Source organism: Diaporthe citri, assembly GCF_014595645.1.
Source record: "Diaporthe citri strain NFHF-8-4 chromosome Unknown scaffold_12, whole genome shotgun sequence".
Lineage (NCBI taxonomy): Eukaryota > Fungi > Ascomycota > Sordariomycetes > Diaporthales > Diaporthaceae > Diaporthe > Diaporthe citri.
In genome coordinates this window covers 1284015-1297560 of record NW_025064857.1, presented here as the reverse complement: position 1 = coordinate 1297560, position 13546 = coordinate 1284015, and the positions used below count along the sequence as shown (strand labels likewise).

The following is a 13546-nucleotide window of genomic DNA, read 5'->3' as shown; positions in this document are numbered from 1 at the left end:
ATATATATTATATATATTTTAATTATATAATAAGGAATTATTTAAATTTTTTAAACATTTATATTAATAAAACATATTATAAAAAGCTTTTTAAAAAAGCTTTTTATATATTAATATAATTGTTAGCTGGGTTAACGTACATTGGTTGATAGCAGACTGGTTGTATTTGAATCGGCTATATAGAAGGAAGGAGGGTTGCGGCCGTAGGCTGCAGAACCTCCCTCTGGCTATAGACTATCTGGGGGTGGTCACGTGCTGCCGCACGTGACCCTTGCCTGCCGGTGCTCTAGTGCCAATTGCCCATAGTGCCTATCGTGCCCAGTGCTGCTGTCCCCCTATAACACGCCCATAACCATAATAATTTTCTTTAACCTTTAAAAGATTTTTATAATAATAAATAATGCTTTAAAGAAAGTATTAATACTTATAAGCATTATATTAATAATCATTTATATATTAAAAAAAGCCTTTAATTTAATAATAATAATAAGTTAATTAATAATTAAGTAAAATGCTATTAAATACTTTTTTAATATAAATGCCTTTTTTAAATATAAGAATAATTATTTAAATATTTTTATAAATAATCTTTATCTTTAAAAAAATAATATATTTAAAAGGACTTAAATAATGTATTTATAAATATTAATAATATAATAAGTAATTATAAAACTTATTTTTTATGATAATAAAGGTTTAAGTAATTTTATAAGTTAAATCCTTAATAAATTAACTATATTATATTTAAGTATTATAAAGATAAGCTTTAGCATTTTTTTATATATAAATTAAGTTTTTATAATTAAAATTAAGTATGCAATTATTAAGTGTATTCTTATTGTAATGGTGTAACTACTCATTTAGCTAAGGGGTCATTTGGCTTGGCAGTAATGTACTCTACCATATCCAAGAACTTCAATTCAAACCTTGAAAACAAGACACAGACTAAATTGCAAAGCTGCTGTGGGGACGTAGGGCCCCACGGCTATTTTCATTCCGTTGCCGCGGACACCCGAGTGAATTAAAATCCTGAGTAAGTGTGAGGGTCCGGTACAACCGGAACGGACTTTTTAGTATGTTCCAAGCCGGATTTCTGGCTTTATGTGGAGAGTCTATCAAGTCAAGTCAGGCGGTGCATCTAGAGGGGTACCACATGCTGGCAAGGATAGACCGGATAACATAAAAGGCTGCTAGTGTCTAAGACTCTATGAATTAATGATAAGAGAGGAGACCAATATAGACTTTTTACAGCGAATATCCGTTCTCATATATATAAGCTGGCAATCAACAATCGCCGCGGCCTTGTCCAGCAGAGCCGTGCGTGATATCTCGTCGTGCAGGCTTCTCACCACGCGACTGGGGCCGGATTTAGATCCGGCAGTTGCTCGGTGGCTCGGTGGAAACTTTTGTCCCGACGGCGGCCCGAACCTCCTCCCCACAGCATTAACACTCATGGGGTTAAGTGCGGTGGGTGCAGGGCCACGACTGACACTGGACCCCTGCACAGGCCCCTTGTCTGATCCGAGGTGCGGCCGTCCAGCCCACGCGGTACGTGCGAGGCAAACGCAGTATCTACATGAAGCACACTGCCTTCACAAGGCGCCATCTATGATGACCAGAGACAGCCAGTACTGCAACCAGTTTCATAGATGAAAAAGAGTTATTACACTACCTAGGTAGTTTTGCATGCTCGCTCGATTACAACATTTAGTGAGATTTTACACTCAAAGTGCACCTTACTTGCGCTGGCGACAACACAACAGCTACAAACAGCTTCCACAACGGCTTCCACACTAACTGGCTGAATTCAATCACCAACAACAGTGACTTGCCCCCATTGACTGCACCTATCACCCTTAATCACAGACTGCTCAACTGAGATTTTGAAGCAATGACTTCAGCCCAGTCTCTCCCTTCCTTTCTTTCTTTCGGTTGCCCAGCTCCCCGCATTTTAGCTTACCAGTAGACTGCGCCTCACGCAAGTACTCTCATCTTTTGCGACCCAACGAGCCACGAGTCTCCTGCTTCCTGTTGGTTCAAGAGTGGATCTACCAACACCAACGTCACCTGTCCAAGAACTTCAAAAGGATCGCTCCTGCCCCTCGATCCCTCACCTCGACGACGTCCGAACCCAACGCTAACGAGTATCCCGACTTCCTAAGACTCGAGTTGTTCAACCATGGCTACCACGGTTAGACCCACGATCATCGTACGCATCACCTGCAAACTCAGCGCTGAAGACGTTTGGTTAACCTGAACACAACACATCGTCCACGGGGGCTGGCACACCCCCACGAGCTACGGGAGGCTCATCAGCGCCCTCGAGGCCTCTGGCTACGAGGTGCACTGCCCCCGCCTGTTGTCCGTGAACGAGGCCCGCCCGCCCAACGCCGGACTGTCCGACGACTCGGCGCTCATACGCAGCTACGTGGAGAGCTTGGTGCGGGCTGGACGGTCTGTTGCAGCAATTGGCCACTCCTACGGCGGGCAGGTCATCTCCAACGCCCTCTACGGGCTGGGCGTCGATGCGCGTGCTGCAAAGGGCCTCAAGGGCGGCGTCTCGCACCTGATTTACATGGCGGCATTCGCCGTCCCCGAGGGAGTGGCAATGATGGACAAGGTCGAGAAGTTCGGCAACATGGACTTGGTCCCAATCGCCTTCCACTTCGCTGACGATGGTACCTGCGTCAGCGGCGACCCGAAGACCCTGCTGATCGGCCCCGGCCCCAGCGACGCAGAGGTCGAGGCCTACATGAAGACCTTCGTTTCGTCCGCTGGCACGGAAATGTCATGTACCATGCAAGCGAGAACGCTGCCTGGCGCGAGATTCCAGTCGCCTACATCAAAGCCTCGGCCGACATGACGGTGCCCGTCCACTACCAACAGCACTTCATCAACGAGATGGAGAAGTAAGTAAGTAAGTAAGTAGTATTTAACGCCGTGCTGTTTCCGCGTAGCGGATAAATAAGCTTGCCTTTTAAAGGGCATGTTGGCATGCTAAGCTGGTTTTAAAGTATATTACCTTATCCCCATTTAATAACTCCTATTTAGTAATATATATCCCTTTTGTTAATACCCTTTTTAAAGAAAATTATAAATAGCTCTTTAAAATAAATTTTATTAAAAGAAAATATTAAGATAATTTATAAGTTATTTTTATAATACCCTTATTATTAAATATAAAAAGTATTAACTTTTAATTTAAACTTAATTTATATTATATATTTATTAAAGTAAATAAGGAAGCAATTTAAGGTATATAATATATTATAATATATTACTTTATTATAAAAGTTATATTAATTATTATGTTATATTTTATAATAATTATAAATAAATAAAAAATATAAGAAAAATATAAATTATATTATTATAATAAAAGAAACTTTTAATTATTTATAGCTGCATAGCATATTAGTTATGCATTTAGCTTTTCTCCATGAAGGGCATAGGTTTAAACCTTGCCATGGCCGTTAAAACCTTTTTTAGGAATTTTCCCCTTAACTACGCTAGCCCCTTGCAACCTTGCTAGCTAAAAGGCTATATATAAAGTACTTAAAAAACCTTATTAAAGCTAATAAATAATAAGTTATAAGCTAATAAGCCTTAATATTAAATTATTAAATACTTTATTATAAGGGGTAAAAAGAGCTAAATTAATAAATTAAAAGGCTTTAAATAACCCTTAATTAGCTTACGTTAAGGCCTTATATTAATAAAAATAACTTTGCAATATTATATTAAAGTAGCCACGGCCCTTTAGCAAAAAATAATAACTTTTAACCTAAGCTATTATAAAGACTTACTTATTAAGAAAGGTAGTCTTTAAAGGAGTTAATAGCAAAAGAGAATTTATTATGAGATTTAAAAATAATTAACTTTATATATCTTAATAATAAGTAAGGTAAAAGCTTTTAATTAAAGAAAAGGAAATATATTAATTTTAATTTAACTTTAAACATAATTTTTTTAATATAAATAATAAATAAAGAAATTATATACTATTTAATAAGCTTTATATATATATTTTATATATATTAATAACTTTATATAAATTAAATTATTATTATTATTATTATTATTATTATTATTATTATTATTATTATTATTATTATTATTATTATTATTATTATTATTATTATTATTATTATTATTATTATTATTATTATTATTATATTATTATTATTATTATTAATTATTTATTTTTTTTATATACACTTTATATAATAACTTATAAATATTCTTATAAATTTATAAGTAAAATTATATATTTTTTAAGAAATCCTTAAAAGTATTTAGCCTTTTTATAAGTTTATTAAGATAAATGTTTTTTAATATATTATATATAAAAATAATTATAGCTAATCCTTAAGCTATAATTAATTAATAAATTATGCTAAGATTCTTTAATAAAAAATAAGATATTTTAAGGCTTTTAAATATTTATAATTATAATTTAATTATATATTATTATATTTAAAGCACTTATAATATTATATAAAGTTATTATAGCTTATTTTTATTATTAAGTAATAATATAATTAAATTTTATTAAATAAAAGCTTTAATAAGTATTTTATTTTATAATTTAAGTTAAAAATATAATATTTATTTAATAGCTTATCTTTTATCCTATCTTAATATTTATAATAAAAGTTTCTTAACTTATATTATATTATACTTTTCATTTTTAATTTAATAAAGCTTATATTAAGGGTTAAATTTATTATTTATTTAACCTTAGCTAACTTATTAATTATTTTATTCCTTATAATATTTATATAACTTAAACTTTACTTAATTATAATTATTTATTTTTTTATTTTTTTATAAAATTATAAAAAAAGTTTAATATAATAATATTAATGCTTATCCTTAAAAGCGTTAAATAATTAATATATTATTTAAATAAATTATAATAAGTTAATTTAAATAAATTATCTTAATATATTTAAGTTTTTATAAAGTGTTAATAAATTTTTATATTAAATATTATAAAGTATATATTTATTATATATAACTTTATAATAATAAAAAGTATATTTCTTAATTAACTTAAGTAAATTATATAATTATAACTTAGCTTATTTTATTTTTTAAAGCTATTTAAAAAGATAATTACTTATTTTTAACCTTAAAAAGTAAATTAATTTATAAATCTTTTAATAACTTTTATTTTTAATTATTTTTTTATTAAATTAATATAATTACTTAATATATATTTTAGCCTTATAAAAATTAATTTATATATTATATATAAAAACTTATTTCTTATTAATTATATTTTAATATATAAGTAATAAAGCATACCTTAATCCTTTTTTAATATTATCTTTAATATATTTATCTTATTAATAAGTAAATATACTTTATTTAACTTTTATAATTTATATATAAAGTAAAAATATAATTTTTTAAAAGTTAATTTAATTATAAGCAACTTTATATTTTAATAAAATACTTTATTTAATATTATTTATTAAATTAATAAAATAACTTATATTATAATAAAAATAACCTTTTATATTTATTTAATATATTATTTAATTTTATATTAACTTTTAGCTTTCTTACTTATATTTAATTATAAAAAGGCTTTATTTATATATTATATTATATTTTAACTTTATAAAAAAATAATAATAAAATATATATTTTTATTACTATATATATAAATATTAATAAGGATTTATATTTAATGTTTATTAAATTATATAAGTTTTAAATATTTAATATATTAAAAATTAATAATTATAATGCCAAAACCTTTTAAAAAAGATAAAATACTTTTAGCTATTTAAGTAATTAAAAACTTTTAAGAAAAATGCATTAAATCTTTTAAATTATATAAAGCTAAATAAATCTTTAATATCCTTAAAACTATACTTTACTGCAAAATAAATTAATAATGCTTTTATAAAGAATTATGCATTAATATATATAAATTTAATTAAATTAAAAAGTAAACGCTTATTTAATATATTATTAATTAAGATATTTAAGAATTTTCTTTATAACTTTTTAATATAAAAAATATAGCTAACCTTTTATTAATAAGTATTAAGTTTAATACTTTATAAATTAATAATTTAACCTTAAAATTAAGTTTAATTATTTTTATAATTATTAAAGGGCCCTTTATAAAGATTTAAAGATTATTAAGAATTAATTTAAATTACTTTATAATATAATAGCTAAGTATTAAATTATTAATAATAATCTTTATAATTTTAATAAAATTAACTTTATAATAAATATAATTATTATATTAATAATTACTATATATATTAATAAATATAAAAAAGCTAAATTAATTTAACTTAATAATTAAGAATAAATAATTATTATTAAATATATTAATATAAGTAAGTTATAAATTCCTTTATTTATAATTATTTAAGGCGCTTATTATTTTATAAGTTAAATAATAAAATTTAGTTTTTTTAATTAATTAAATTATTAAGCTTATTTTAAATAAATAAGTAAATAATAAAATTAATTTAAAATAAATTTAATATTTTAATAAGCATATTAAGCTAAAGAAAAATATTAATTATTAAATATTAATTATAAATAATTATAAAAGCTATATATTAATTAAATTTAATTAATATTATAAAAATAATAAAATTATTATTATTAATATATTATTATATTTATTTTATTTACGTTAATTATTAAATATTATATTATATTTATTTTTAAAGCATATATATAATAATTAAATTAACCTTTTTATTTAAGCCTTTATTAATTATATTATTAAGTTTAAATTCTTTTTTATATTTAAGATAGCTTATAATAAGATTTTTATAGCAAAAAATATTAAGTTTATATTTAAAGGAGCTAAAATTTCCCTTTAAAATCTTAATTTTATAATTTTTAAGCTTAATATTTATTTATAAACTCTTATATAATTCTTTTTTATTTTTCCTTAAAAATAAAAATCTTAAATATTATTAAATGCTTAATAAATTATTAAATAATTAAGTTTTATTAAAAATAAGATTTTTATTTATTAAAGAAGCTTTTTTATATTAATTATAAAAGCTATTAATTAAATAATAAAGAGCGTATAAATAATAATATATAAACTTATTATTTTAAAGAATTAAGTTTATATTTTTAAAAAGGTTAATATAATACTTATTAAATATTAAAGGATTAAAAAAACTTAAGTATAGCTTAAAGGAGTATTTATTATTAAGAAATTTTAAGCTTTTATTTAAAAAAAATAAAAGGAAAAGTAGCTAGCTAATAAAATAAATAATAATATTAAAAAGATAATTTATAATAAATTAATTAAATAATAATATAATAATTATAATAAGATTAAGTATAATATAAAAACTTATAAGAAAGATAAAAAAGGATTTAATTAATTAAATTTTAATTATATTATAATAAATTTAGCTTAATTAATATTAATTAATATAAATATAATTATTTTATTAATTTATAATAAACTAAATTTTTAATGGTATAATTAGCATTAATTAATATTAAATATATATTTTTTATTAAAAGTTAATTAATTTAAATTAGCATTATAATTATATTAATGCTTTTAAATTAATAAAATTAATTAAAAATAAGGATTTAATTATAATTAATATTAATTAATGCTAAATTTAATTAAATTATTTATATTAAGTGGGTATTAAGGTTAATTAAAGTTAGCGAAAGTTATAAAAGTGCATTACTTATTAATATGCGTTATTTATTAATAAATTACGTTAAATAAGTTTATAATTAAATATTTTAATAAGGCATTAGCTTATTATAAATTAATATTCTTTTTTTAAGAATAGCTTATATTATTTTTTTTATTATAATTTATTTTAAGCCCATTTTTAAATATAAAATAAGTATAATTAAGCGTTATAAATAATATAAAAATAAGTTAAGTTTTTTTATTTTAGGAATTATTATAATTTTTATTTATTTTTTTAATTAAAAATAATATTTTATTTTTAAATATTTATTAAAGAAAGCCTTTATATAACTTTATAAAGTAAATTATAATTTAATTTATCCTTAATAATATATTGCTAACCTTAATTATATATATTTTAATTTCTTTTTTAATTACTTTTTTTATATAATTAAGTATTAATTTTACTTTTTTTAGCGCTTAACCTTTTAATAAATCCTTTATAAAGTTATTTTTTATAATAAAATATTATATAATAAGCTTAGCTAGCCTTAAGGCTTTGCTTTTAATTAACTTTATTATATTATCTTTAACTTTAAGTAAAAAGAATTTATATTTAAGCTTAAGTTTATATTATCTTATTATAATATATAATTTTTAATTAATATAAATTATATTAATAAATTTTTATTAATATTTTTACTTTATTATTTAAATTATATAATAAAAGTATTATTTATTATTTAAGGCTTTTTTTTATAAGTTTTATTTATTTTAATCTTAATATACCTTTTAAGTAGCTTTATATTTTAATATTTATTAAAGAGCCGCCCTTACTTACTTTTAATTAAGAATTTTAATAACTTAAATAACCTTTATAAAAGCTTTTTTAAACTTTTAAATTTAACTATTTATTATTATTTTATTTTTATCTTAAATACTCCTTAAAAATAATAATTATATAATTATAATTATAATAAGTTTTAAAAATGCTTAAAGTTTTATATTTAATATTTATATTATATTTTATATTAATAATTAATTATTTTACCTTAATATTATTATAAAAAAAACCTTATAATTTACATTTATATAAAGATTTATTTAAATTTATATTTATATAAAAAGGATATTAAAAGAAATAAAGTTTAAAATATATTTTAATCTTTATATATTAATTCTTAATTATTTTATATAAGTTATTTTTAAGTTTAATAATTATTAAGCTAATATATTTCCCTTATTAATGCTGCTTACTTTTAATTTTTAAAGTTTATTATATATATTTATATTACTTTTAATAATATATTTATTTAATAATATTAAGTTAATAAAATATTTTAAAATATTATTAAGTTTTAATTATTAATAAAAGTTAAAAATAATAATATTATTTATTATAAGCTAAAGTAAGTTTTTTAAATAAATTAAGCATTATTATTTAACTTAAAGTATAACGTTTATATATATATATATTATAACTTAAGGTTTATTTAAAATATTATATTATTTATTAATTAATATATAAAACTTAAAAGTTAAGTAATTTTAAATTTTTATAAGAAACTTAACTTATAGTTTTTAAATTATAATAATATTTATATATTATTTAAAATAAAATTATAAAAAAGTAATAATATAGTTTACTAATGAGTGGTGGATATTAATAAGTGGCGGATTTTTGCAACTTTACTTAACTTTAGTTAATATTAATATTACCTTAAGGCTAATAAATAAATAAAAAGTTAGCATTAATTAATGCTAATTGCTTTTAATTTCTTATTTTTAATTAATTTAATTAATTTAAAGTAATTAAGGGTGGTTATATTAAAGTTTAAAGTAATTAACTTTTAATAAAGGGGTTTTATTTTAATGCTAATTATATCTTAATTTTTTGCATTAATTTCGCTTTAATTTACTTATTTAAATATTTAATATATTAAAAATTAATAATTATTAATATATTTTTTATTTAAAGAAAATAAAATCCTTTTAATTATTTAAGTAATTTAAAATTTTAAAAACAATAATGCAAAACCCTTACTTATAATTTAAGTTATTAAGATTTTTTATATTCTTAAAACTATATTTCGCTATAAGATAAATTAATAATGCTTTTATAAAAAATTATGCATTAATATATATAAACTTAATTAAATTAAAAAGTAAATGCTTATTTAATATATTATTAAATAAAATGCTTAAGGATATCCTTTATAACTTTTTAATATAAAAGATATAGCTAACTTTTTATTAACATTATATAATATTAAATTTATTAATAAGTATTAAGCTTAATACTTTATAAACTTATAAATTATTTTTAAAATTAAATTTAATTATTTTTATAATTATTAAAGGGCTTTTTATAAAAATTTAAAGATTATTAAAAATTAATTTAAGTTATTTTACATTATAATAATTAAGTATAAAATTATAAGTAATAATTTTTATAACTTTAATAAAGCTAGCTTAATAATAAATATAATTATTATATTAATAATAATTATATATATTAATAAGTATAAAAAGGTTAAATTAATTTAACTTAATAATTAAAAATAAATTATAATTATTAAATATATTAATATAAAGGGTTAATATATTTTATTATTTATAATTATTTAAGGTGCTTATTACTTTATAAGTTAAGTTATAAAATTAAGTTTCTTAAATAATTAAGTTATTAAACTTACTTTAAATAAATAAATAAATAATAAAATTAATTTAAAATAAATTTAGTATTTTAATAAGTATATTAAGTAATAAATAAAGAGTATATATTAAATATTAATATTAAATAATTATAAAAGTTATATATTAATTAAGTTTAATTAATATTATAAGGATAATAATATTATTTTTATTAATATATTATTATATTCTTTTTATTTACTTTAATTATTAAATATTGCATTATATTTATTTTTAAAGTATATATATAGTAATTAAATTAATCTTTTTATTTAAATATTTATTAATTATATTATTAAGTTTAAGTTTTTTTTATATTTATAATAGCTTATAATAAGATTTTTAAAAAGAATAATATTAAGGTAATATTTAAAGAAGCTAGAATTTTATTTTAGGATTTAAATTTTATTATTTTTAAGCTTAATATATGCTTATAAACTCTTATATAAACCTTTCTTATTTCTTTTTAATATTAAAAGTTTTAAATACTATTTAATGCTTAGTAAATTATTAAGTAATTAAGCTTTATTAAAGGTAAGATTTTTATTTATTAAGAAAGCTTTCTTATATTAATTATAAAGGCTATTAATTAAATAGCAAAAAGTATATAAGTAATGATATATAAATTTATTATTTTAAAGGATTAAGTTTATATTTTTAAGGATATTTATATAGCATTTATTAAATATTAAAGGGCTAAAAAAACTTAAATATAGCTTAAAAAATATTTATTATTAAGGAATTTTAAGTTTTTATTTAAAAGAAATAAAAAGAAAAGCAGCTAATTAATAAAATAAGTAGTAATGCTAAGGAAGTAATTTATAGTAAATTAATTAAATAATAATATAATAATTATAATAAGATTAAATATAATATAAGAATTTATAAAAAAGATAAAAAAGGGTTAAGTTAATTAAATTTTAATTATATTATAATAAATTTAGCTTAATTAATATTAAATAATATAAATATATTTATTTTAATAATTTATAGTAAATTGCGTTTTTAATAATATAATTAGCATTATTTAATATAAAATGCAGGTTTTTTATTAAAAGTTGCTTATCTTAAATTTATATCATACTTATATTAATTACTTTAAATTAATTAAATTAATTAAATTAATTAAATTAATTAAATTAATTAAATTAATTAAAAATAAGGAATTAAAAGTAATTAATATTAATTAATGCTAACTTTTTATTTATTTATTAGCCTTAAGGTAGTATTAATATTAGCTAAAGTTAAGTAAAGTTGCGAAAATCCGCTACTTATTAATATTCGCTATTTATTAATAAATTACGTTATATATTTTTAAAACTTATTTAACGTTATTTTATATTAATATAAAGTTTTTTAGCATTAATGCTTACTTTATAACTAAGTTATTTTATAAAAAGCCTTTATTTATATATAATATTATTTTTATAATTTTTAAGCGCTTTAAATTTATTATAAGATATATTTTATAAATTACAAGTCTTATTACTTATTATTATACATTATAATTTTTATTATATTATAAATATTTTAATATTATTTTTATTATTATTTAATAATATATAATTAAAAGCTATTAAATATATATTTATTAATTTCTTTTATTTTTATTTTTATATTATAATGTTATTATTTAGCATTATAAGCATTAAATTTTATTTTAAATTTTAACTTTAAGCTTTAAGGCGGTATATTAATTATAATATATTGCTTATCCTTAACTTTATAAATTGCTTTAAAGGCTCTTTTTATTAAATATATAAGGCACTTTTTTTAATAAAAAGTTATTAAGTAATTTTTATAGCTTACCTTATATAATTTATAATAATTAGCGTAATATATTAATTTATTATATTTTATTTCTTAATATTAATTTATCTTATTTTTATAATAATAATATTATATTTATTAATTATAATATTTCTTATTATAATACTTTTAATAACTTAAGTTATAAAGTTTAAACCTTAGCTTTTTATTAATTAATTAAAAAAATTTATTATATTTAAAAAGCTTAAACCCCTTAACTTTTTAAAAAAAGGAAATAATTTAAAAGCCCTTATTTATAATTAAGTTTAATATATACTTTTACTTTTTTATTAATAATTATTATAATATAAATTAAATTTTTAACTTTTTAAATTTCTTAAAGGAATTATAAAATTAATAAAATAATATAATTATATTATATTTTTAGTAATATTATATTTATCATTATAATTAATTATATAACTTTATTTCTTATTTTTAAAATTATAAGCTTATTTTAAATAACTTTTATTATTAATTAAATAATATATTTTATTTTTATATTATTAAGATTTAAGATATTTATTAATATAAAACTTAAGGCTTAATAAATTTAAGCTTTAAAATTTAAAGCTTTTTATTTAAGCATTAGCTTATATTTTATATTCTTATTTTATAATAAAAAAAGAATTTAAAAATTCTTTTTAACTTCTTTATTATTATAATTTATATTTAATTTTTTTTAATTATATTATAATTAAAGTAAATAAGTTAAAGATTATAAAGCTTAAGTTATTATATTAATAAGCATTTTATTATTTTATAATATATTAAATATTATTATTAATTTTATTTATTAAGGCTTTAATAATATTTGCTTAAAAAACTTTTTTTATTAATTAAGTAATATTAATTAAATTTAATATAATGCATAATAATATATATATTTAGCTATTATTAATAATAAAGATTGTAATATTTAAATAAATAAATATAATATTAATTATTATTTAAGCTTTTATATAATAATTTTTCTTATAAGCCTTTATAAAAAAAATTATGAATATATTTAAATTATATCTTAAAGCTTTTAAAATTTATTTTTTAATTATAGCTTATTAAATTATTTTATTTAATTATAAAGTAAAAGCTTTTATAATAATTTTAATAAAAATAATAACCTTTTCTTTAAGTTTAATTCTTAGCAAAGCCTTAATATTTAAAATCTTTATTTACTTTATATGCTATAAATTATTAAATATAATTAGCTTAAGGGGAAATATAAAAACGCTAGTATTTATATCTTAAGGTTATAAAGCCCTTATTAATATTAATAGCAATTTATTTACCATTCCTAAAAAAAAGGGCAACTTAAGGTTATAACTTTTTTAATTAAAAGGGGGGCTATTATTAAGCAATATGTAGTAATTTTGGTGCGTATACTAATAA

The 13546-nt window shown here is 18.8% G+C and overlaps 1 protein-coding gene across 1 annotated transcript; it reads left to right on the top strand.

Annotated features, from left to right (window-relative positions):
• Positions 1–2179: 2179 nt before the first annotated feature.
• On the top strand, positions 2180–4324 carry INS49_004644 (uncharacterized protein; the record flags this gene model as incomplete). The annotated part of the gene is made up of 4 exons (XM_043165432.1): positions 2180–2247; positions 2299–2769; positions 2805–2909; positions 4321–4324. The coding sequence occupies 4 exons, from the start codon at positions 2180–2182 to the stop codon at positions 4322–4324; spliced, it is 648 nt and encodes a 215-aa protein (XP_043018147.1).
• Between the last annotated feature and the right edge of the window lie 9222 nt (positions 4325–13546).